Raw genomic sequence first — 26,295 nt, 5'->3', positions numbered from 1 at the left:
GTGTATGTATATATATATATATATATATATATATATATATATATATATGAGAAATAATTTATACTAAGCTCCAAAGGGTACAGGGACTGTTGTGAAGGACTAACTGTACTGCGCTGTGTAATATGACTGGTGCTATATAAGCAATAGTTTTTTTTTGAATCTTACAAGATGCTTGTTTTCATATTAGACTGCATTGTATCTGTACTCACAAGACAAATGAGCCCCAAATGTGATCTTTAGTAGATTGTCATTTAAAGACCTGTCCCCACCCAGTTAATAGTCTTATAATGTGGCCAGTTATCAGAACATTGCATTTTCTTTACTTTATTAATGTAAAACTAGTTTAGGTTAAATAAAGAGAAAGGTTTACATGAAATAAGGAAATACAGTTAGTACAACCAACATTCAATCTTACTCCGGGTGGTAGACATTAACACTTAATAATGCAGTGTCGCTTATTACCAGAGCAATACACCAAGTTGCAGAGCTAGCAATAATAATTAAATGGTACCATTCACATAGTACAAGACATGTCTGTCATTCTCAGGATAAACTTCTGGCAATAAGCCTAAAGAATCATATGGCAAAGGAACATCAATACAACACAAACTGATTGAATACCAAATGTAAACACATGAATGTGTAAATGTTTACATACCTTGGCAAAACTAAAGATATTACAATTACATGTAATCCTTCTAGCCCAAGGTAGCCATCTCTAGTACATGATATTCTGAGCAGAACAACCTATCCTGCACTGATGAGACCAAACAAGGCAGAAACAGTCTGTAGGTGAAAGTTCTCCATCAGAACAAGCCCTTTTGTTGTAAAAACTTTAAATCAATGCCCACACTTTCTAAGGGTTGCCGTTGAAATATCAATAATGAGATTATTTTGGAAAGGTATCCCTTTGTTTGATTAAATGTATTATTTTAATGTATTACTGATGGCAAGGGTAATGTACGTTCCTTTTGAAGGGTAGAGGTCCATCCATGCGGCCTCATATCTTATGTTTTGGCAAGTTCTTGGCACTTTCACAAATCTTGTGAATGGTGCTTGTAGCAGTTTGACATCAACCAATTGTATTTTCAGTGTAGTTTAAACTCCGTATGGTGTAAATATACGCCTCTCAAAGTGCCATGGTGCTTTTATCTTTATTTTCAGCAGTCTAAGACATATTATTACAGAATAAAAAAATTATACATAAAGCAAAAATCATTCTAGTCGTCATTTTAGAAAACAACTGCAACAAACACATTAAACGTTTCAGCAAAATTATGGTGGACATACAGTTTGCTCCAACAAAAAAAAAAAAACCACTGTATAACATTCAATTTGAAGTGCAATTTTCTTCTCACTCGTTACATTCTTAGCAGCACACAAGGTGTATTCCTGCTCACAAATCCATAAAAGTGAAGGACGCAAAAGGGAAACACTTCCACAGGTAAAAAAGGAAAGTTCATCAACAGTTTAGAAATGTCACATAGGTTTGTGTAGCTGAAAAGATGTATCAAGATAGAAGCAACTGTACTTCATAGATTAGTTTACAGATAGAGAGGTCTATTTATTAAAAGATGATAAGCCCTAAATTCTCCTAAAACTGGAGTTTTTGTAGTATTTAGGGCATCTCCCTATTTACCAAAGCCCCAGGCGGTTGAAGACTATCGTCGGTGAAAAGCCATCGCATAGGACAGTGTTGGCTAACCTGTGACACGCCAGGTGTTGTGCAACTACAAGTCCCAGCATACCCTTCCAGCAATAAGCTGCTATATATTGGCAAAGCATGCTGGGACTTGTAGTTTCACAACACCTGGAGTGTCACAGGTTAGCCGACACTGGCATAGGAGCACCTGCGAAGCTTCCCCAATTACTGCCACTGGCCTACGATGCTAACATGAAGGGTGGAGGGGGGAATGTTATTTTTTTTTACTTTAAAAATTTTTCAGATAGAATCTGCAGCTGAAAGCCAACCTCCGGGCTTCCTGCTCCAGTGTGCATGCCCAAGCTGCTTTGCCAGTATCAACCGGGAGCTGAGCAAAGACTGGCTGAAAAAAGATTGCAGCGATCAAAAATCATATTAATGCAGGGGCCTTAATAAATAATCAGACTAGGTCTGGATTATGTCTCTGGATTTGCTTTTGCAAATTAAACAATCTGAATTTAAACTGTAGTAGTTTTATTGCGCATTGCTTCAATTTTGCCTTCATTTTACCTCAGCATGCTCATTTACAGTACTACACACGAAGCCCAAGACAGAAAAAAATATGTATTTCACATTTTGGATATAAACCACTTTCCCTATGAAATGGAAGAATCCTGTAACTATCATTGAACTTTACACAGGAGATAAATCTGAGAGAAAATGAATTAACAAGCCTTGGGGCCCACACCGTGTGACTTGTAATTTCTGAGGCAATTCAAAATGGTGGCACAGTCCTACATATGCAACTATCCTCAGCACGCAGACAAATCAGCCGAGCAACGGGTTCACAATGTTAGTGAGCTTTAATCACTGTTTAATAGCAACTAGAGCAAATTTCAAATAATGTGTGTGTGTCAGACATATATTAAACGTGGACTGTGGTTTATGTCACATTAAGATGAGAGTGTGCCAAATTGGCGTCAAATAGTATATCTGGTAGAACCAAGAAGATGAGGAAAGTGCAGCTGGATGAGTAAAAACAAAAACATTTTAAACACTCGGTGGAGATTAAAAACATGAACCTGTTGAAAAAAAAAAAAACAGACAAGAGATATTTGGAAGAAAATAAAGCTGTGGAAAAAAAAAAAAAATCTACTGCCAAAGAAGAAATCTCTCCAGTTGCCGATCTTCATCTCATTGAAGTGTCTTTGTACAGGATGAAAGGCTTCCTGGGTGAGGTTTCCTTGTATATAGGTTATAAGGCATAGAGATACAATGTCCATTAATGATGGAGGGATTAGAGAATTATGGAGAAAATCTGACACCTCAGTGCCTGGGGGAAAAGGCTTTTTCATCAAGTCTCTTTTCTCGGGATGCTACATGAGTGAATAGATAGATCTTTAATTTCTGGTTATTGTTGAACGCTTTCATGCATTAGAAGAAAGGAGATTACTTATTCACACAGCTGGGCCACGTCAACCCTCCACATGCTGCCGTCACAATGATGTAGATGATTACCTGCGAGAAACAGAAACATGATGATAACATGACTACTAAAGCAACATAGATGCTCATCCTCATGTATTCACTGTAACATAGACATAGGGGTGATTCAATTAGGTGTGAGTCAGTTTGCACATAATTTTTCTGCATGCAATTTACCAGAGATCGCTGTACTGATGGCTTCATTTAAGTTTTTGCTCAGACCACCTATGTTGCAAGCTAAATTAAGCCCTGTTTCCATCCGCAGTCAGTACTGTGGGTCTTGTACTTGACTTACTCTCCGGTACAGCACAAACGGAGCTGCCTCGCACCTAATTTAATTGCCAACGTAGGATCTCTTAAGTAATTGCCAAGCTGTGGTGTACTGCAAAATTCTTCTGTACTAACCTACTTTTCTGGCTGTGTTTGAAAAAATACCTGTTCCCTGCTGTGCGACAGAGAGGGGAGCTAAGCTCTTGTTTCTGCGGCCACTGCCACAAAGTCTAAAAAAATAGTTCAGGCAAAGACAAAATTTCCTCATAGGCTGTGGAAAGGGCTGGCATAAAACGAGGTCTTATGTATGCATTCCCTTGTAGATGCAATTAAGCAAAGATAATTTAGAGGTGAGGGTGCCTTAAGAGGAATCTTGTATTGAAATATTATTTAGATTTTGTGTGTTTGACAGAGACGTCCATATCTTAGAGATGCTTTTTTCAAACATGATTGCTGGGAAATAACATGTATTGGGGAGATAAGAAAATGTGCAAAGAAATAAAGTTATATTTGTAGAAGAACACATGTCCATTAAAAATTAAAGGGGAGATACATGTGACATATTTGTCTATTAAAGTGCCACCAACACACAGGAGAAGCAGCCGTCAGAATGTGGAATCATTGGCATCACTGAGGAACCTCATGCAAGGAGAAGCCTCGTTCTCATGGAGTTTTATTACGGCTACTAGTGAACTGGTGGGCTACAACCACTCAAATATTGGCTCTACCCGCAAAATGGCTGTATCCAATGTATACAGATTATGATTGCACATAAGAACTTGCTTATATATACGGAGAACACAGAACACTTACTATTGTTATGATAACAAGAATGATGGTCAGCTTCATATTCTTCATGCACATGGAGCGTGCCAGGTTTCTGCTCGTGGTTTTAAAGGTGACAGACTAGAGATGTAAGATACAAGATGTAAGGATTGCGCCATAAAAACACTTTAATAAAAAAAAAATTAAACGTATTTTCCTATACAGTTTTCTCTCAAAGTATACATATTTTAAAAGGACACGTACAACCACTATTTTAAATAAATATACATCTAAACCTGTGTATTACTAGACAGGTAAACTTAACAGCTAAATAAATCCACCACACTCTCACTCCTCTGCAGCAGGTTTCCATGGTAGGGAGCGATAATCTTATGTAACTGAGCAGACATGGAGTGACTGACAGATAGGTTTTACAGAAATGAGGATTGTTTTATTAGTATATAGGGCAGGACACATTATGTCACAGCAGCTCAAATGACTGCATTCTCAGCTTTTTCCTTTTTTTTTTTTTTTAATTATTATTATTAATTTTTATTTTTTTTTTTATCTGCAAGGTATCCAATTAGGACACTAAACTAAAGTTCAGGGGGGCGATGCAGAGTTGTTCACAAATGGAGTAAATGACACTGAAAAATAGCATATTTATATTCATATGCAGTCATACACATCTCAACATGCGTCCGTCTTCGTATCAGCAGCATGGTTTACAAGTCATCATCATAAGATATTATTTGCACTATAGCAAGTGCAAAATATAGGTCTCCTAACAGGCATGTGTGTGTGTTACTGCAGGTCTCCATGAGCCGCACTTACATAAACATGCCTTGTGGACTGTGTTGGCATTCCCTTCCTTCCCCGTCACATGCGGGTGTAAATGCCAGATTTGCGCAAGTCTACATAGGCTCATATGTGTGCGCTCACTTTCTGGGCATGTGCAGAATGACATTACACTATGCAGGCTGGCGTATGCCCACAGGTCTCTACAGTTCGGAGCAATACTTCACTTTCTAACAAAGATGCAGTGAAAGGTCAGGTTAGCAATCAGCAATGTAACTGTATGGTTCATATCTAAAGGGTCACTATCTAGTTCTACTACGTCAGTCTTTACTCAGTGAGAACAGCAATGATGTCTGAACGGTACAGTGCTTTATATGTGGAGAGCAAAGGACTCAGTTACAGGGTAAACATTCTGCACTTATTACAGTCCGATGAGATTTAAAAAAAAAAAAAAAAATTTTTTACTGTACATTACTGCCCATATATACTGCTGATCATTCTTACATGTCACGGGTGTGTGATAAAACATTTAGATAAATATGGCATCAACCTGAACACAACCCTATATAGATTTGAATTAAAAACAAAATTAAAATGATTCTAATTATATATTTTTAAGATGCTTTTGTATTTGTCTACTGTAAATATTAAGGGATGAATGTATAAACAAATACTCTGTCACAGAAAGTCTGCTGAAGAGCTCACTATCTACCGGGGATGCTCAAAGGTAAAGCCACTAAAACAGCTGCATCAGGTCACAAACTGTTCAACGTTCCGAACTAGTTAATAACTAGGTAAACGTCATCTGCAGTATAGACGTGCACAGCATCTACCCTGGATACTTAAGTTTACGTGATTGACAGGAGCTTTAATTGTTATTGTACACAGCTATTGACCAATAGCAGCATGAGATCACAGTCACACCTCTTCTTCTGCTTTGCACTGTCTAATGCAATAGCCAATAGCTGGATGCGGATTGAATGAATAAGGAAGCTGCTGTGCTTCAGAAAACACGCAGGTCTACACACTTAGGGGCGATAACACTCATATTTATTAAATATTTTGGTTTAGCCTGTTACAATATTTTGTCATTGGTTTGTCATGTGTAAGTGAATCATGTGATGACGGCCCTAATCCCTACGTGTCTTATACAGTGACCCATTAATTAAAAACTTGTTTCGTTGTATTTTGTTTGAGCACAGACACAAGTACAATAAATACAGATATAAATAGCAGCAATACGTACAGAGTCAACGAGGTTCTCCGTTTTATCGATTAATAATTCTAATCGTTCTCCTCTTTGTGCAACAAGATCTGAAACATAAATATGGAACTTTGCTATAATTGATTTATAAAAGTAGGAAAATGACTTTCTTTTGGCATAAGGAGTTTTTCCATTATCTTGAGAACCAGGACTGACATCGCTCATCACACCGCCCCTGGCTTTCCTCTCCTTGTTAAATGGTTTAACTGTGCTCTTCAAAGTGACTGCAGGGGCGATGTCACATGGGCATTTTAGAAAGCCGGGATTTCCCCACTCTCTTTAATGTCACACTGTGAGAGCTTGTGATCACTTCACGACGCAGCGTTTTATTAGTTGGAAAGCCATAGTTTTCTAATCTGCTTGAATGAGGTCACCCTAATAAGAAACACTCCGTGATCATGTTTGTGTGTACGACATTATCACAGAACAGGAGCAATTACTTTCTTTTGTTTCTAAATGGAAAATATATTACATTTATAAACTGTACAGCGCAGAGCTGGACGAATACCAGGAGCCAGGTAGCAATGTGAACAACAAGAAGGACTGCTAGCATCTATACCGGGGTGTCATTTATCAAGCTGCTGGTTTGAAAAAGTGAAGATGTTGCCTATAGCAACCAATCAGATTCTAGTTACTATTTATTTAGTACATTCTATAACTAGAATCTGATTGGTTGCTATAGGCAACATCTCCACATTTTCAAACCCGCAGCTTGATAAATTTACCCCCGGGAGTCATTTCTATTCAGGTCAACAGAGAAATCTTTCCTGGCTCCTTAAAAAAATTCTATTGCTCCTACATTATGATGTCCGCCTCTCCAATGTATACATTTATCCAAGAGATGTACCTATGTTCCGGACCATAATTCCTTTCAACTCGTCCACCTGTGCTTGTGTTTCCACTACACGGTCTACACTCTTGTTTTCTGAGTGGTGTCTCTATTGAAAGATAAAAAGGGACATAAAAATTACATCTAGTAGCAATTAATACAGCAATATTAACATATAAACACCCCCTATGCAGTTTTCCATTAGCTTCACCAAATTAACAAAGAAACCTGTCCTTATTCTTGTATCCAGTCTCATTTACCGATTCTTGTGTCCCTGTATACATACATTTCCTGTGACTGACTGTTTGTTTCTGTTTTCTCCTCACTGATTGGCCTGCCTCAGAACTAATAGGAGCGCTGGTGCAATAATTAATGTCCCAATAATCTGATATATCCACACAACTCGCACTGTTGGAGAGACAGAAGGACAGGTCTCCCCTCTAGAGGGGCAGATTTAAAAGCTGTGTCCATGCATGTTATCCATATCTCCTCCCATGTGTGGAACAAGTAGCACACAGGTATTTGTCATATTATCCCTGCTCCTGAGAGGACAACATGCTCTGTTAGTGGCAAGGGGACAAGAAGTGTAAAAGCCACAACCCTACACCAGGCTTCATAAACCCTCTCCTAAAGTACCACCAAAATACCATGTTGTGATAGTTTCCTTGTGAAAGACACTGAAAAAAGTTTAACTCTGCTAAGATACAAAAATCTTAAGAAACCATGGCCTTTTGGGGGTAAGTTATGACAGGAGATGACATTTATATAACATTTCTACAGTAACTAAAAAGAAAAAAGGATGTTAGCAACCAACCTGCTGAAATTTTTCCACAGTTAAGAACAGTGAGGACAACGTGAACAGCTCCAGCACGTGAATAGCTCCACTCTTCAAAGGGGCTGCACAGAGGACAGAGGGAGAGCACAGTGCACTCCCTCTGCCTGGTATGCCGTGTGACCCCTCTGCACGGTGCAGAGGAGGTCACGTGAGCCGACCCCTCGGTCTGATAAGATCTTAAACAGCCGGTTGAATCGACTGTTGCCCACCGCTGGTATAGGAAATTAAAGCAACATCCGCTTGGTTGCTATGGGCAACCTAAACCTTCCTACAGTTCCCTGTGGAACAGTTTTCATAAATGTCCCACGGGGTTGATAACTTTTGTTCCTGATTGTAGAGCAATCAAGAGCAATCCAGGCAAAATTGTTGGCTTACTTGTGGCATTAGCTGTTATTTCTGCAATGGATTTTATAACTGTTTTACTAGATATTTATTTCTTCATATTATGCTCTGCAAGTATTGGTTATCATCTCTTAACACATTTCTAAACATATATTTTTGTTTTATCTATGCAAACACAATACACAGAAGCTACAGTTAAGCACCTTAATGATCCTGCATTCCAGAAATAAATCTATGAAGGAGGATGAGACAAAGGCTGTGAGAAATGACCTGGGATGTGGTCATAGGATGTCCAGCTCACACACAGAGCAGTGGTCACATGTGCCCATGTGACCGGCTTATACAGCTTGTGATTGTTCAGTGCTCACATGATCACTGGCTGCTGTTATACACACAAGGCTAGAAAAGGCCAAACTAAGGGGCAAAGCCTTAAATATCTCCCTTCTAAGTAATGTTATATAATAATATTTTGTTCGTACAGCTCCCATCTTCTACTCAAATATGTGGATGAAAAATATGTTTCTCACTTTAAAATATGTGTGGTATATTTTGCTTGCACCATCTAGCACATGAATATATTTAGTTTATATAAAACAACAAAAAACTACTATAGAACATGATCTTCTCTTCAAGGTTTTGATGTAGGAAGAAGCTGGAGCACGGGGGTGTTTTTGGTTTTTATTCTTATGAAGACCTTACCAGTTGCGCTGCCAGGACACTAGAGAATTCGCTGTTCATGGCGTAAGGGAGCGCGGTCTGTGCCCTGGATCCATACGTTGTCTGGAACCTCTTCTTAACTTCATTCAAGAAATTAAAAGCTCTGGAACGTTCAAATTCCTGGAATTACAGACGCATTGGTGGAACCAGAATGTTGTTAAGACACAGGCCATGCTATTCGTACAATAAACCTTCCTCAACAACAATTGTGTAGAGGTTTAGAGACAACCGAGACACTGCGCACTCAGTATCAGTATCGGGAGGACATTTAAAACCAATAAAATAAAAAAATTACCTGAAGGTGGAAATGTCCTTTACAGATATATATGTTACTAATGACAGCATATATTATACACACCGGCCTGATAAGTATGCATAACTAAGAAAGAACTATCAGTTAGGAGGTGGTTGCAGAATATGCCTTTAGATATTATAAAAGGACAAATGTATGTATCAGCAGTACACCCACGTGAGCTGGAAGGGTTAAGCTGCACAGGCGGTTATTAGATACCAATGTGAAGAGATTCATCTGATAACAGTGATCTCTTGTTTTGTAACTCGCTATTCCCATGTGCTGTGCTACACAGTTGACTTTGTATAGTGCAACGCTGCAATTTATTGTCCCCTGAGCTTCAGGCAACTTAACTCGCTTATAGAGCTTAACGGCCTAGGTGATTAAGCTCTGATCCTGTTTGGGTTGATTAAAGAACCACCGAAATATAAAAATTTAAATATGAAGGTACAGTACATTTGTTCAGTGTTACCTGTACCATTACACTGCACTACAGGCAGCTGAAGCTCCTCCCACAGCTTTAGGATGGTGTACTAATAGGATCTGATAGGTGTGAAAATCCCGGGAATGCAGTCACTTCAGCTACTGTGACATCACTGCACCTATGTATAAATCAACCAGGCCACACTGTGCATCTCTGAAAAGCAAATCTGCCAGGCACCTCCCTTCTAACATGGCATTGGAGTGACAGAGACTATAGGGGAGAAATTTTATTAAGTAAAATAAACTACTGTTATTTCACGTATATTCATCAGCTGAGTAATACAAATAATTAGATAGATAGCCAAATCTTGGCTTCACCTGCTCTTTAAACTCATGCAATGAATTAAGAGAACACAATGCAAGTTCATTCAAGTAATTACTCTTATGATATTTATTCGGGTAACACTTAACATTGCACCAATATTATGGGGCTCAGAACATTACAGAGGTCATTGTTTGAGATTGTTTAGTAGGTTACCTACAGATTTATATTGGTAATATATACAAATCTCCTACCAATACATCTTTCTTTTATTGTTTTTTTATACATATTACAGTACCAAAATATATGACAACACTTTTTATTTTCTAGGAACATCATTTTTGAATAACTTTGAGTGTGTCTGATGTATATGATTTTACTAAGTTTGTAGATTTGTATTTCACCAATCTCTTTTATACTACAGAACTAATAGTACCTGCAAAGAGATACTTGTAAGGAATCTGTTCCTGTATGACTACATGGAAATAAAGCAATATACAGTCTTACTGCGTAGTCTGGTGATGTGCGGAGACCCACGTCATGCATACAGTAGCTGATGGCTACAGCTGAGAATGTAGTGGAGAAATAATGGACTTTAAGGGGTCGATTCAATTCCGCCACATTATTCTAGGAACAACATGGCGTTAATAGTATTACCGTTCATAAAGTAATTTTAAACCCGGATTTTTGCTCTTGGTCCCGAGGGCTGCGAGCAAAAATTAACGGTACTATTACTAACGCTAATAGTGCGCAGGGCACGTTATTCTAGGAATTGAACTGGCCCCTGTAAGTTTTAGTAGTTGAGGTTTTCTCCATTATCGCACCTGCCATCTGGTCAATAACTGGACACTGTAGGATGTGATTTTTTTCCATTATGATGAATAAGGTGGGAAAACTCCATTACTTTTTAACAATAAGGAATGCGTCATGTAGCACACAATGCATGGTATCTTTCCATATATAAGGCATGTTTTATTAGCTGTTAAAAAAACAAAAGCAAAAAGAAATAACGTTCTAATGCATCCATATTATTAATAGTGCTTTTAAAAAGTACTTACATCATCGGTAATGCAAAGGTATATGATCCTGTCCTGACAGATGTAATGGAACAAATAACTGTGGAAAGAAAACAAAGCTGACATTAAAACACTCTTACTAGTATTAAAAGGAGAACGCATTAAATATATTTGTATTCTATACACAGTGTTGCAATTACTAAACAATATACTGCAGGTAGAAATGGGAGAGTAATACCCTGTATGTAATAGAATTACATGGACACATTATGATCATTTTAGCAGGTGTGGATCAATCTTTAATAACTGCCAATGTCTCTAGAAATCAGCTGCTGTAACTAAACACAAAGTGAGACGCCCTTAAAGTGACCGGTACCTACACATAGTTGAGCCATGCATTGTGTGGGCTGAACTGGTATGCAGCCTATCAGTTTGCCAAGAACCAGTGACAATGCCGGGGCACTGTCTGACTATTATTCATGAGGTCTGACTTCATGATGTACTGGGAGAGTATGATTAACACCAAATGCGGCCCTATGCAAGATAAAGGTTTAGGCCCCCTTCCCCCACCCAGTTTGTTTAAAAATCCACTTATATAAATGGGCTAGAGTAATCCGTGCCCCCATGTGGCCCCTAGGCAGGAGTCTATGTTGCTTTGTGGATGATCTGGCTCGATTCTGGTTCCTAATTTATTGATTGGTTACATTCTTATGAATACTAATTCACACAATATTATGGAAATCTCTGTGAATTTATTGGTATTTGCTCTATGTAGATTTTCTCTTTCTTTTCTCAAACGATCTTAATGTATATTATAAACTCAATTTCTAGAAAATATGGTCATGGACACTTTTTATTTTAGAAGTTTTACCCTTTAAGCCCATAGCTTATTTTCAATATTAATAAAGGTCCCTTCCTGCTGATTAGCATAATGATACATGTTATACTAATTTTTAAAAATATTCTTTGCTGTTTGATGCCTTCTAGCATTAGAGGTCCTCTAAAAATTGGTTTGGTTGTTGTTTGGTAAACAAAACCTATGAACACATTAAAATGTACCAGAGCAAAGCTTCAGCGTTCCACTGCTCTAGGACCCCCCTCCTTCATAGTCTTGCCCCTGATCTGGGACCCCCCCCCAGAGGACGCAGCGTGCCCCTGATCTGGGACCCCCCCCCCCCCCCAGAGGACGCAGCGTGCCACTGATCTGGGACCCCCCCAGAGGACGCAGCGTGCCACTGATCTGGGACCCCCCCCCCCCAGAGGACGCAGCGTGCCACTGATCTCGGACAACCCCACCAGGAGGCCACAGCGTGCCACTGATCTGGGACTTTCCGCCCCAGAGGCTGCAGCGATCTCGAAACCCACCCCCAGAGGCCGCAGCGTGCCACTGATCTCGGACCCCCCCCCTCCCAGAGGCTGCAGCGTGCCACTGATCTGGGACCCCCTCCCAGAGGACGCAGCGTGCCACTGATCTGGGACCCCCCCCCAGAGGACGCAGCGTGCCACTGATCTCGGACAACCCCACCAGGAGGCCACAGCGTGCCACTGATCTGGGACTTTCCGCCCCAGAGGCTGCAGCGATCTCGAAACCCACCCCCAGAGGCCGCAGCGCGCCACTGATCTCGGACCCCCCCCTCCCAGAGGCTGCAGCGTGCCACTGATCTGGGACCCCCCCCCCTCCCAGAGGACGCAGCGTGCCACTGATCTGGGACCCCCCCCCAGAGGACGCAGCGTGCCACTGATCTCGGACAACCCCACCAGGAGGCTGCAGCGTGCCACTGATCTGGGACTTTCCGCCCCAGAGGCTGCAGCGATCTCGAAACCCACCCCCAGAGGCCGCAGCGCGCCACTGATCTCGGACCCCCCCCCTCCCAGAGGCTGCAGCGTGCCACTGATCTCGGACCCCCCCCTCCTAGAGGACGCAGCGTGCCACTGATCTGGGACCCCCCCCAGAGGACGCAGCGTGCCACTGATCTCGGACCCCCCCCCCTCCCAGAGGACGCAGCGTGCCACTGATCTCGGACCCCCCCTCCCAGAGGCTACAGCGTGCCACTGATCTCGGACCCCCCCCCCCCTCCCAGAGGCTGCAGCGTGCCACTGATCTCGGACCCCCCCCCCCTCCCAGAGGCTGCAGCGTGCCACTGATCTGGGACTTTCCGCCACAGAGGCTGCAGCGATCTCGAACCCCACCCCCAGAGGCCGCAGCGTGCCACTGATCTCGGACCTCCCTCCCCGAGGCCGCAGCGTGCCACTGATCTGGAAGCCCCAAGAGGCCTCAGTGTGTCTTTGATCGAGGACCTCATGGCATGGTTTGCAATATAGCTTACTGAATAACTGTACCCCAACTTGACATCTCTTCCCTAGAGCTACTTTCACTTTTGGATATATTTTAGAATTACACAAACAGGATGTCACTGATTGGCAGTCAGCTAATTTATACAAAATTGCCTTTGTGGCGATTTCCAAGGATTGGCAAAATACATAGAACATGTCATTTTATACATTATGTAATTTTATTTAATTATTCTTTCAATAAGAGATTACAGAGAACGCAGATGTCTGAGAATCACAATACATTCATACTGAAAGTTCAGACACAGCCGCAGCCAACGCCCAGTATTATTATTATTACTGCTCCAAGACCACACCCGGGCATCTCACCTGCCATGGGAGTACGTCAGCTTGTTGTTTTCCGATGGGATCTTGGCTAGGACCTGCTCCGTCACTTCCAGGAAATTTCCCCCACACCAGGCATGTTTTGCCAATATGGTAGTTCCTCTCGCAACGACAGAGAATAGAATAGCCATGTCTCACCTGCCAAGAGTAACACGCACATGTTAGAGATCAACCTGCAGACAGACATTACTTGTTGGGTGACTGAAATCTAGCCAGCCTGATGTCTGCTAGTCAATATCCTTCACTGATCCTTGCTACAGATAATAAACAAGGTTTTATGCAGGTACAAGTTTACATGTCAGAGAGATGTCTCTGATTACATGCAATTCACCCTCATCCAGGTCATTAGTGAAAGCTCTAGTGGGCAGATTTTTTTTGTATCCACATAACCAGATAAATACATACAAACCATAATTACAAGCTAGGTGGAGCTAGTCTGCAACATTACTGCTCATAAGGGCCCACTTAGGACCCAGGACATCAGGGGAATAACAAGAGTGGGTGCAGGGGTTGTGGCAGCTACAGGGCCTGGAGGTGAGGGGGGGGGGGGGGCCCTGTCAATGCCCTCGCTCCCCCATCAAAAGAGCAGCGTTGCCGGGACCCTACCCAAATTTTTTGCTTTGGGGCCCGCCAGCAACGCACTGTTCAGCTCACCTTCACCCCCCCCCCCTCCCAATCTTTAACTCACAACTCTCATTTTGCTACAACCTGATGCACCCACACCAGGGCATGTAGGGAGAGGGCACTATGATAATTGTACTTTCTTGATATCACTGTATAATAATAGTAACACTTTGCTGAGAACTGTCAATTCATTTTCATATTGCTGAAAGGTCAGTCTTTGTACCCAGCCTTGGTTTCATAACAATACACAGCTTAGGTAAGACAATGATGTTATATATGTAATTTATAACATTCATGTGTTACTTTAATAGAACACATGTATTTGTTGAGTAACAAAATGTTTGAAAGCTGCATTTACTGAAAGACTAGAACCTCAGGGAACTGCTACTTACATAGTAAGGTTGAAAGTGAAGAAATAAATGTAGATTGTGTAATGTACTTAAACGTCTGGTTTTATTATGTGTCGAGCCCTTGTTACTTTGTCCATTATTAACATATCATAAACTGATAGGATTGTGCAAAGTTTACTTTCACTTTTGCTTACTGTTTTGTTTACCTCCAGCAGACACGCAGCTATATTAATATGATACCGGAGATTGCCTCACTCTCAAGTACTTTACAATCTCAGCCAAAAATATCTTCATTTTCTAATTCCAATAGGCTGATTGAGCAATAGTTTATTATAGCACTTATTTAAATACAAACTGTACCGCTGGTCATACTTGGTTAAGTCACCCACAGAGATGGATATTACATTTTCGTATTAGTGAATGTATCGTTGTTATATTACACACGCAGGAGATTTTCCTTTTTTTGTGGCTCTGCTTCTGCCCATCTCTACACTGGCTCCATACACTTGCTCCTCATTCCCTATAGAATCCAATTAAAACGCCTCACCCTCACCTAAAAAATCCTCAGACTCCCCCCAACACACACATTTTCTACCTCTTCTCTTGTCGTACTACCTCCAGCCCTCTACTAAGGACCAACTCCTCACTGGTTACCACCTCTCTCTCCTGCCTCCAAGACTTCTCCTGTGCTGCTCCACACCTATGGAACACACTCCCAATTGCAATCAGACTCTCCACCACCTCCCATGCTTCAAACGCTCCTTAAAAACCCACCTGTACATCACATTCTTCCAGTCTTCCTCCTAACTCCAACCCTACTAGCCCAGCCTCCCTACACCTACATTCTCACTGTCATCCCCTCTTGTCACAGCCTCGTCCCTCCCCATTAGATTGTAAGCTCGGCCCTCTTCTTCGTTGTCCACCTGTGCATCCTTGTCTCTTGTATGTTCTTTATAACACCTGTTTATACCCTGTTTATTATGTCTTATGTACAGTATAATGACTCGCGTGCGTTCCTTACTTTGCCTGTTGGTATGTCTTTGTCATACGCTCTACTTCGGCTGTAGACTTTTGTGGGGCCTTATAAAGATAAAATTATTATTAACTCCATCATGTAATATACAAAACTTTTTGTACTGAACAGGAAACACTTTGGTAACATTTTATTCCCTGGAGGGCTGTGTGAGCAGGCCCATGCAAGTAACATAGTTTTTTGTCTACTGAAATGACATCCAATACAGGTAAAATATGCTAGAAATCACCTTAAAGTCATGTACCGAGCGGAGGAAGTTTTGAGCTCAACCAATATGCAAATTATCAACTCAACACAAAGTGCCTCAGGCTGTAATAATATAACTTGGTTCTAAGTTCCATTCTAATAAACAATGCTCCAGCCCACAAAATAGCTGCCTCTAATGCGAGTGACAGGCCTGGTTTACAAAATGAAACTGCTTATTTTAAACACCATGTAAGAAGCATCTATACAGGCCAGTGACGAATGGGCACTGTATACCGATGTCTGTTATAAAATCTCAGTATTTTCCTAAATAAGGGCTACTGTGTTGTGCTCATTCAACACGGGATAAAAGTCTATAGTGCTCTAGGTAAGGCAGGTTCAAATACTCTATATGTTGCCTGCATCATTGCTAAAAGGACACTTTATGTATTGATAGAATAACAGATATATTGATAGAAGTCAGTGAAATGAGTGGTGGGAAGGAAGAAAATATGATCAGTCCAGTGAACGACCCCTGACTGATTTTCTGATTAAACAGTTTAACTCAATAATAACGCTACTGATTATACAGTTCATAAAATCAGCTGTACATTTCATGAATCCTTTAAGTAAAAAGCAAATGAGTTAATTCTCGGTGGATTACTGGTAAATTACTGTTTTGCCTCTGGTTCGTCACAGTCTGTTAAACAGCTATTGTTAGACATCTGCAATCCGCTAACGAGAATAATTACACTATTATACTACACTAGAAGTCTGCTCTGTTACTACGACTCATGTATACAATTCCACAACTATGCTAGTAAAACTCAATTGAATAGGACAACGTATTGCCCTAAAAGAGCATATAAAGCCACCATTTCACAATAATAATAATAATAATAATAACAAAATTAAATCAAAAGCTGTATATTTCTGAGCTCAATACTACAAGTGAAATAACTGGAATATTTATATTTAACCAAACATGTTAACGGTGTTCTTACACTACCCTGCCGCCCTTTGCCGTGTGGCAGAGAGGGGCACAGTGGCAAATGCAGTAGTGGTAGCAGAAGTAAACAACTGGTTTAAAAAATTTCAGTGGTTGTTGGCAAATGATAATGGAATGATGTGCTCCACGTGGATAAAACATGGAAAGAGACCGTCCACGAACAAGGAAGTGACTTAGGGGACTATTCCGTGTAAAAGACTTTGAAAAGAAAGTTTAATTGACCAAGAGGAAAATAAATCACACACTGATTCGTGTTCAAATATCAAATATACTTAAAAAAAACAAAATGTGTTTCTGAAGAAACTGGTTTAGGGGAAATTGAACGATCAATTTCAGTTTTGAGTAACTTGCAGAGAGATGCTTTTGTGGGAGCTTTAAAGGACTATGTATTGGCTGGCAAAGAACGGACTACCGCATACAGCATCATATGGAAATTTGCTTGAGCACTACAAGGCTATGGGTCGGGCATACTGAAAGCATTTTAATATTGGAAAGAATGCAAGTTACAGTTCGGAAAGTATAATGCAAGAATTCCTTGACATCTTGGTTTCACAAATAAGATGTGAAATACTTAAACATTTGCATTGTGCAGATGACTTCAGTGTTTTGAGTGATGAAACAACAGACATCTGTTTTGAAGCAGCTTATTATATACATTTAATACGTTTGTCAACCTAAACAAAAAAAAAAAAAAAGAGAACTGTTTTAGATCAACATGTAGTATCATTGATAGCAAAGCTAAAACTATAACTAACAAAATAATTTAAAAAATTGCCAATAGAGGATTGAAAAAAAATTCTAACTTGGTGGCTCTAGGCTCCGATGGAGCAGTTGTCATGATTGGGAAGCACAGAGGAGAAGCAAAACTATTAAAAGATGAAACAGGTGGAGTAATGGTCAACTGTATAAACCACCAGCTGGCTCCTGTTAGTGCCCACGCAGCTGCTGAGGTGCCGCCTTATTTAGTAAAATTTAATGATAGGTTAAGACAACTGCATTTTTTTTTCAAAATTCACCACTTAGAATGGCTGGTTTAGCTGAAATCTAGAATATACTGAACAGTTCTTAACCGTAAAATGGCCAAATTAGGGGGTAAATGTATCAAGCAGAGAGTTTTCCGGCGGGTTTGAAAAACCAATCAGATTCTAGCTATCATTTATTTAGTACATTCTACAAAAATATAGCTAGAATCTGATTGGTTGCTATAGGCAACAGGTCCACTTTTCAAACCCGCCGGAAAACTCTCAGCTTGATACATTTACCCCCAGGTGGCTGTCTGTTGACTTTGCAGTACAGTCCTTAAGAGATGATTGGGGAGTGTCAAAGAGGCTACTGAACGTAATGACATCACAGCTGAAGGTTTAAGCAAATATATGAGAACATACAAATTCACAGCTTCTAAAGTCTGGCAAAGGCAAGATGTAACAGAAATAGACCCTATCTTAGAATCTACAAAACTATGCATTATGGAACTGAAACACACACCTGCTACTCATTTTATAAATCTCCATCTGGCTGGTGAATGGTCAGACCTTCAAATACATTGTTCTGATGCTAATGCAACTGCTTTTATGACGAACATCGATGGTAAATACATAGACACAGTTATTAACCGTCTAGAAGCAAGATTTCCAGATATGTCAATCATATCCTGTTTTTCAGTACACACAGCCATGATCAACTTAAGGCTTGTGATAAACTTTTTGAGCATTATTCTAAAAATAAAAGTCTTGCCATCTTAAACTATGAAAATAGTAAACTAGAATGGGCAGTTGCATCAAAAGTGTTTGAGTTAGAGTCCTACAAAAAGCTACATTCAAAACAAATAACTCAAAGTTTCAACAACTGAGCTCAAAGAATCTTTTCCAAATTTCGCAAAACTAGCTGCTCTTGGACTGACCACCCCTGTAAGCACAGCTGAATGTGAAAGAGGATTTTCTAAGCTGAAACGAATTAAAACCTGTTTAAGAAACCGCATGAAGCAGAGAACACTAAATAATCTGATGCCGATTTCACTAGGAGGACCAGATCGAACAAACTTTGATTATGAAAAGCTGCAGATGACAGAAGAGAAGAATAAATATCTAACATCATCATCAGTTATTTATATAGCGCCATTAATTCCGTAGCGCTGTACAGAGAACTCATTCACATCAGTCCCTGCCCCATTGGAGCTTACAGTCTAAATTCCCTATCACACACACACACAGACAGACAGACTAGGGTCAATTTTTGAAAGCAGCCAATTAACCTACTAGTATGTTTTTTTTTGGAGTGTGGGAGGAAACCGGAGCACCCGGAGGAAACCCACGCAAACACATGGAGAACATACAAACTCCACCCAGATAATGCCATGGTCAGGAATCGAACTCATGACCCCAGTGCTGTGAGGCAGAAGTGCTAACCACTAGGCCATTGTGCTGCCCTAGTTTATTCAATATAAGGTCATTTAATTATTGCAAATGCATCCACCCAGCTACTTCTTGATGTCACCCGGCTGATAAAATGTTCTGGGGAGAACCCTGGGGATACGGTCATACAACCAACAGGACAGTAAGTATTGCTGTTGTAGAATGGGTCACCCAGAGCGCACGCAGTAAAAGTTACACTAACATTATCCTACAATCATGGTGCTTAAAATCAGTTTTCCATATAAAAGTTGTAATGTGACAGCTGAAAGTTACCTTCAATGTAATTTTTATGCAATTTAGAGTAGGATAGTAATCTGCATGGTACTGGTATCCTAATCCTTCCTATTGTAATGGTAATTCACTATAAGATTTACACATACCTGGGGTAGTCCCCCACCCCACCTGATCCACCTGGATCCATGCAGTCAAATGACCAGACAATAAGGGTAATGACTATACAATGCTGATTACCCATTATCTCAGTGACTTTCTTTGATCTGCAGTGTCTAAACTAAAACCTCACATTTGTTGCTGGAAATGTCAACGTAACACAGGTTTAACTGGTCCTGCAGTAAAACGAACTGAAAAGCCAAACAAGACAACTTTCCTTGTCCTAGACTCTATAATGTGAACAGAGAACTGCGGTGTACACAGGGCCGGATTAACCATAGGGCTAACTGGGCTACAGCCCAGGGGCCTATGGCATCCAGGGGGCCCTTGAAAGTGCTCAGCAGCAGTATTGATCGGTCGGGGGCGCCCCCGGCCCGATCAGTGCTGCTGAGCACTTTCACTGCAGTCCTTCCCCGGCGCGCTGTAATCTCCTTACTGAGGAGATCTCGTGAGTCTCACTCTCACAAGATCTCCTCAGTAAAGAGCATACAGCGCGCTGGAGAAGGAGGTAAGTGCCGGGTGGGGGGGGGGAAGGGGTGCGGGCGGCTCGGATCACAGGGGGGAGGGCCCTCACGGGGGAATGGAGGCCCCCTTAGCCCAGGGGCCTCCATTACCTTAATCCGGCCCTGGGTGTACATGGTATTAAAGTACCAAATTACTGAATTAATCCAAATGCCGAGCTCCAAACCCACCCTGTCTAGATCAGGCTTTATCAACTTTTTTATTTATTTATTTTGAGAGAAGATAGGAAACTGCATCCACCCAGAACCTTAAGCTGGGTACACACTACACAGTTTTCATCTAATAATCGGCTCAATCAGCCGACATACGACCGCTCGTTCAAAAGTCGGGTCAGTGTGTGCAGTGACACAATGGTCGAAAGTCTGCCCAAATGGACGATTGTCGCCTCATTTGGTTGGTCGTACCGTTTAATATTTTCGTTCCAATCTCGTTTCCGCTGTGTAGTGTGTATAAACTTCCGAACGATCCACAACAGTGAGTACGAAATTACAGTCATTGCTCTCGACAACATGGCTGTAAAAAGTCGCTAAAGGGACGTCCGCTTTTCCCTTCATCGTCCTAAACAAGGCTAGTGTGTATGCAGTCCATGGACCGAGCGATCAGAACATCAATCGCATGTAAAATCGCTCGGCATAAAAAGTTGGTTGAAATTTCTGTAGTGTGTACCCAGCTTTAGAGAATTTTATTTAGCCAAACAAATTCTACATATTTCCTCCACTTTAGAGGAAAACAGACTGATAAAGCAAGTGCTTCTATAAAAAGATCCAATACATTATAAATAGGCACGATGTATTGTATGCTTCTAGTGTACTAATGCTCATACATTGGGCAATGAGAGGAAGGGAAGGCGAATTTGTGAAACACTGAGTCTGTAATGAACAGAATTACACTGTGTTTTCTGCTCTTCTTGCTATGAAAAAAAAAAGAAATCTACTGTGTTGCTCAAGTGATCGGTTACTTTACAAGTTTAGTGTTGAAATAAATGAGGCATAACTTTACAAAGATCGATTACAGATTAATTGAAAACGATCTGGGAACAATTCAGTCTCATACTGGAAGGACAAGAATAACATGATCTAGTTGTTCAGTAGACAGGAAGTATTGCATTCTAACGTTTTCAGATCTGCCCAATCAGATCACAATTTGATTTGTATGACACCATGTGACAAACAGGTTTGAAGCCAGTAAAAAAAAATGTAACGGATCCCTTGGCGTACATTACCATAATGCTCCCACCCCCTATCACAGAGGGATGATAGAGATAATTTACCATTGTCTACATGCCACAAAAGAACCTCTTAGTGATCTATGCAGTCTGCTACAGTAATGTTCCGGAGGACAAAATTACATTGCAATATTGTGTTTCACATTAATATAAGTAGGAACTGCTGACTGTGTCAATCTTTGCCAGCAAACCTCAGTTTAAAATCTCTAGGGCCTGATTCATTAACGAAAGTAAAGCAACAAAAATGAGTAACTTTTCACCTTGGCAAAACCATGTTGCATTGGAGGGGGAGGTACAATTAAAATGTGATGGCAGATTTATAGTTGGAATAGGGAATGTCCTAGATCAACTTTAAATTTCAGTGTACAAATAAGCTATCAAGTATTTGTGTGCTACATTAAAAAACAGCCAGTATTTAACTTATGTGCAAAAAAACAACCAATTTGCACCCCGTGCATTGTAACATGGTTTTGTCCAGGAGAAAACTCACTCATTTTTATACCTTACTTTCCTTAATGAATCTAAAAATGTCTATGGTTCAGCTTTCTTGTTACAAAAGGAGAGTCAATTAAATAAATTTACATTGCAGACCTACACCCAAAATTCACACCTGTCTAACTATCATTTATTAGGTGCTATTTACAACATTAATAAAACTGATGTGTCCATGGTTACAAAATAACTATCACAACATGAGGTCTTTAAAGGGGGAATCCTGCTTTAGTCAAAATTAACTTCCAGGTAAATTTGCTTGTTGTGCCTGGACAATACAACATATATTCTCTGGTCTGAGCATTGGAAAACAGCAGATGTGTTATCATATCTCAGGACAACAGAAACAAATAAGCTTCCAATTTTCTCTGAAGGTGGAGTATCACCTAAGGTCACAAATGCCAAAATATCACAAACAAAAGGGCAAAATGTTGACGAAAACAAACAAAACAAAAGTATAGCTGTTATTTGCTGCCAGCAACACAATACACTAAACCAAAACAAACAGTGAAATATCCAAATGTTTTTGCATTGCTTTAGCAACTCCCAGAACTGCAACAGAAAGATCTCACTACAACATTTCACCAGACACACCGAGAATGAGTGTGGAATACAGTCGCCAGATGCAATAAACACCATCTAGGGAGAATCTAGGAAGTCTTGGGGAATGTAAGAATAATGCAAGCGACACTATTTGAAGACTCTCTAAAAATAAAGTGTAGTATTTTCTATTTTTGGTAAACTAAGCACATATATAGGACAGAGCTGGTAATGAGACAGCATAGAACTTGTTTTATGTTAATTGCATTTACTTTTCTTGCTACTTGCATTTTCTTATCACATATTTACTAATAAAAATAAGGTTGGAGAGGGTGCTAATATTAGGCAGCTCACATGCCAGTCTTACCTGGCAGCATTATAACCTGTAACGGAGGCAGCCAAGGCCATTAAAACATATATATAGAAATTAAAGTCAATAGTCCTATAAAGTGAACACATAATATGAAAATATAATTATGATGATGCTTTAAACTGACTTTTGACAGATGCATTAAGATATGCAGAAGTCTGTTTCCAACTCAACATTAACCATGGAAGATGATAATAAATACAACCACATCCCTCTATGTTTGTATTGATGCACACACTAACAGACCCTAGTGATGCCAGTACACACCTGCTGCATGGCCCCCAGTCCAAGCAACAAGATCGTATCCTGAGCGGCTAGCATACACCCCGATTGCTGCACTTAACAACAATTTGACTGTGTGAGATGTGAAAGGAGCTGACATCTTGTGGGGAAGATCCACAGCTTCCATCCAGCCATGTGTCTCCCACCATGCCACCTCTCAAAGCTCCCGCAGCCCATTTTTAAATCAACATCATTCCATGTGAGCGCCAAAATCAACTACCCCAATCAAAAATTGATGGTTCCCAGATTTGGATCAGGCATAGAAAAAAAAATAATAATAAATTATCACAACCTGCTAATGTGTGCAGTGAACCACTCATTGTGTCTATCTCTAGATTTAGTATGTGAGCCACAAGAAGGTACTCCAGCTGACGTGGAACTACAAGTTCCAGCACACCCAGCCAGTGTCTAATGAAGCATGCTGGGACTTCCCAATAACTTGTGAGCCACAGGTTTCCTTGCTCTTGTAAATACCACTGCTTACAGGCATTATAGGAGTTTACAATGTCTGTTAATCGCGCTTACACAATGTTTTCTCCTCTACAACTCAAATTACTGGAAATAACCTAATAATTGCATCTCCAAACCCAATATAAACAGCATCGTGTTCCTATAAGTCCTCCAGGATGACTATAAAGATAACACCAGGCCCACTAGAGTGTTGGACAGTTTAACTGAAAGGGTGCTGACTACATGACTGCCCTCCAACCATTAGAGAGGGTGGTCTGTTAATAATTCAGTGCAGCTTATTCACATACAATGCAATTTTTGTCTATTTTTTTCAAAACTGCCTCCTTTGGTGTGTGCAGATCTCTGCATCACATGACCACATATCTGTCTGCTGCCACCTCCCTTCACTTTCAGTCTTACATCTCCCCCTTCTTTTACATCAACCTCATCTAACTTCCCCCTTATACCCTTCCATGCCTTCCCTCTTCCTCATTTCTGCAGACTTATATGTAATATAACTAACTACCCCCAATGTACCCCCTGACCCCCAGATCTAGCTGACAGAGCTGCCCCCTATACCACCACTCCTCCGTACCTGGAGATGCTCAGGCTGTACAGTATGAATCCACAAAGGTCTTTATTACATCCCAGATCTGCCTTCAGCTGCTTCCTCCCTGCTGTAAGAACAGATCACGCTGATTTCCGCAGGTGACTGTGTGTCGGAGTGAAGCATCATGGGAGATGTAGTTCTGGCTAGTAGTCCTGTGTACACTCCCCTGCCCCTGTGGTGTATTCTGTGCAAAGTCTTCACATTAGTGTGTACTCCCTGTAACTAGTGCAATGTGGGCATAATAACACTATATAGTCACTGCAAAGCTGCCCATAGCTGCTCTTACAGTAATAGTAATAGGACACCTTCTGATGTCTACTACTCTTACATATTAGCTAGGTTTCAACTTTGTCCTGTATTGTAACCAGTGCTAGCAGTGTCAATACACAAAATATATTCATGGTTGTTAATGGAAATTTTGGTTAAAAGGTCTTGTATGACCCCTTGAAAGGTACACCTACTGTAGAGGTAGAATTATAAACCAATGTTTTATATAAAGAGACCCAGAAACCCCCCCTGCGTGCGCCCCTGCTAATGACACTGTGATAACATATTTCCAAGTTTATTTAAGAAGAGTCCACACCAATTTTATTTATGAAAATGAATATTCCCCGTTTGATGAAAACATGATTTGCAATCCTTCTTGTATGTCTTCTGCTGGAAAATAGGCTTATATTACAACTTATTTCACCTCAAGTGTATTAGTTCCAGGGGCTGGCTGGCAGACTTTAGCCTGTGGGGCAAGCAGACAGCACTGGCCCATAAGTAACGGCCCATCCTTAAAGGGTGGTTTTCGGTACAATATATATTTATCAATATAAAAATAGCCTATTTTTAAAATAAATAAATAAAATAAAAATTTAAAATATTATATTAAATAACTGAACATACACTTACATGAATAAAAGTGATTGTAATTTTTTCACTCCGTTTTTCTCATTCCACGATTACCACAATGCCGACCTCCAGCATGCCTACAAAGAAAGATCGATTTGAAAAAAAACGACGTCAGTATAATCAGACTTGCGTTAAAAGCGAAGGTGCAGAGTTCCGATGCCTGAATGATGCTGACAGCAAGTAATTGCTGAAGACGGAGGTCTCCGGCACTTCACTTGGACGTCACTGAACAGTGCGACCTAGATACATGTTCATTTAAAGCGGCAATGTGCAGACCCCACAGGTTAACACCCATTGGCTGATCAATTTTGGCTTCAAATTCAAAAGGCACTTCCCCCTGCAGATCAGTGCCTGTTCTTCAAGTTACCTGTTATACCGCTTTCATACTGCCGCCCCAGCAATATCCCGGGTTTTTCAAGCCGGGTTTTTGCCGGGGCTCGGAGCGTCCCAGCTCAGAAACACCATTCATACTGCACCTCGGACCCGGGAATTTCCCGGGTTGACCCCGTTTATACTGCACAAGTCTGTGCCCTGGCAATTTGTGGGAGTCATAACCAGAGCAGTTTTCATTGGCTGAAAAATGGTGATGTCATTGAAAGGTAGACAATTGGATTAATAGAATAGACAATAGAATTGGCAGACAGCCAATCAGCTTGTTTTCTGTGCAACCATTCATAGTGCAGGCAACCCGGGTCTGACCCGGGAATTACCCCTCGTTAAATCCCGGGTTGAAGACCTGGGTTTTTAGACCCGGGATTTTTGACTTGTACCATTCATACTGCACCAAGACCCGGGTCGTTTGAGCTCGCCCCGGCAAAAACCCGGGATTTTGGTGCAGTATGAATGGGGTATTAGGTACCAGACGTGACTCCATTGCTGCTGCTGATTGTTCTCCCTCCTCTGGGTTGTTAACCAGCTGTCTGCAGAGCTGACACTTCATCTCTCCTGCTGTAACCTGATGTCTGCAGAGCTGACACTTCATTGTGTACTTCGCCACTATCCCAGTGGTAAACCAATTGTCCGCAGAGCTGACACTTCATCAGTTCAGTTGTAACCTATTATCTACAGAGCTTCTCCTCTCTACATTCCCCTATAGGTCTTGCCTGATACTTCCAGTAAGGGCTGCGACCTGCAGTGCAGACGCAGCTATTAGCAAACCACCTTGCGGCAGTCCCTGGTGAATACCGTCAGCCAACCACCTCGCGGCGGTCCCTGGTGAATACCGTCAGCC

General features: G+C 40.9%; 1 protein-coding gene across 1 annotated transcript; it reads right to left on the bottom strand.

Annotated features, from left to right (window-relative positions):
• Nucleotides 1–1,138: 1,138 nt before the first annotated feature.
• On the bottom strand, nucleotides 1,139–24,291 carry VAMP7 (vesicle associated membrane protein 7). Its single transcript, XM_075187177.1, has 8 exons — nucleotides 24,153–24,291; nucleotides 13,662–13,814; nucleotides 11,043–11,100; nucleotides 8,930–9,067; nucleotides 7,072–7,162; nucleotides 6,207–6,274; nucleotides 4,211–4,303; nucleotides 1,139–3,160 (listed from the first exon to the last, which is right to left on the bottom strand). Exons 2-8 carry the CDS (start codon nucleotides 13,805–13,807, stop codon nucleotides 3,092–3,094), a joined length of 663 nt encoding a protein of 220 aa, XP_075043278.1. The 5' UTR covers nucleotides 13,808–13,814; nucleotides 24,153–24,291; the 3' UTR covers nucleotides 1,139–3,091.
• Nucleotides 24,292–26,295: the final 2,004 nt, after the last annotated feature.

Source organism: Mixophyes fleayi, chromosome 9, assembly GCF_038048845.1.
Source record: "Mixophyes fleayi isolate aMixFle1 chromosome 9, aMixFle1.hap1, whole genome shotgun sequence".
NCBI classification, from domain to species: Eukaryota; Metazoa; Chordata; class Amphibia; order Anura; family Limnodynastidae; genus Mixophyes; species Mixophyes fleayi.
The sequence above is the reverse complement of the archived record's forward strand: the minus strand, read 5'-3'. Positions and strand labels throughout refer to the sequence as shown.

What these genes read in the sequence shown, in the direction of transcription:
- VAMP7 (XM_075187177.1), bottom strand. Translation starts at nt 13,807, where the DNA reads ATGGCTATTCTATTCTCTGTCGTTGCGAGAGGAACTACCATATTGGCA. An exon ending in GTGTCCTGGCAGCGCAACTG is followed by an intron (nt 7,163 to 8,929) that starts GTAAGGTCTTCA and finishes ATCTTTCAATAG; the next exon opens with AGACACCACTCAGAAAACAA. An exon ending in TTCTTGTTATCATAACAATA is followed by an intron (nt 3,161 to 4,210) that starts GTAAGTGTTCTG and finishes TGTTTCTCGCAG; the next exon opens with GTAATCATCTACATCATTGT.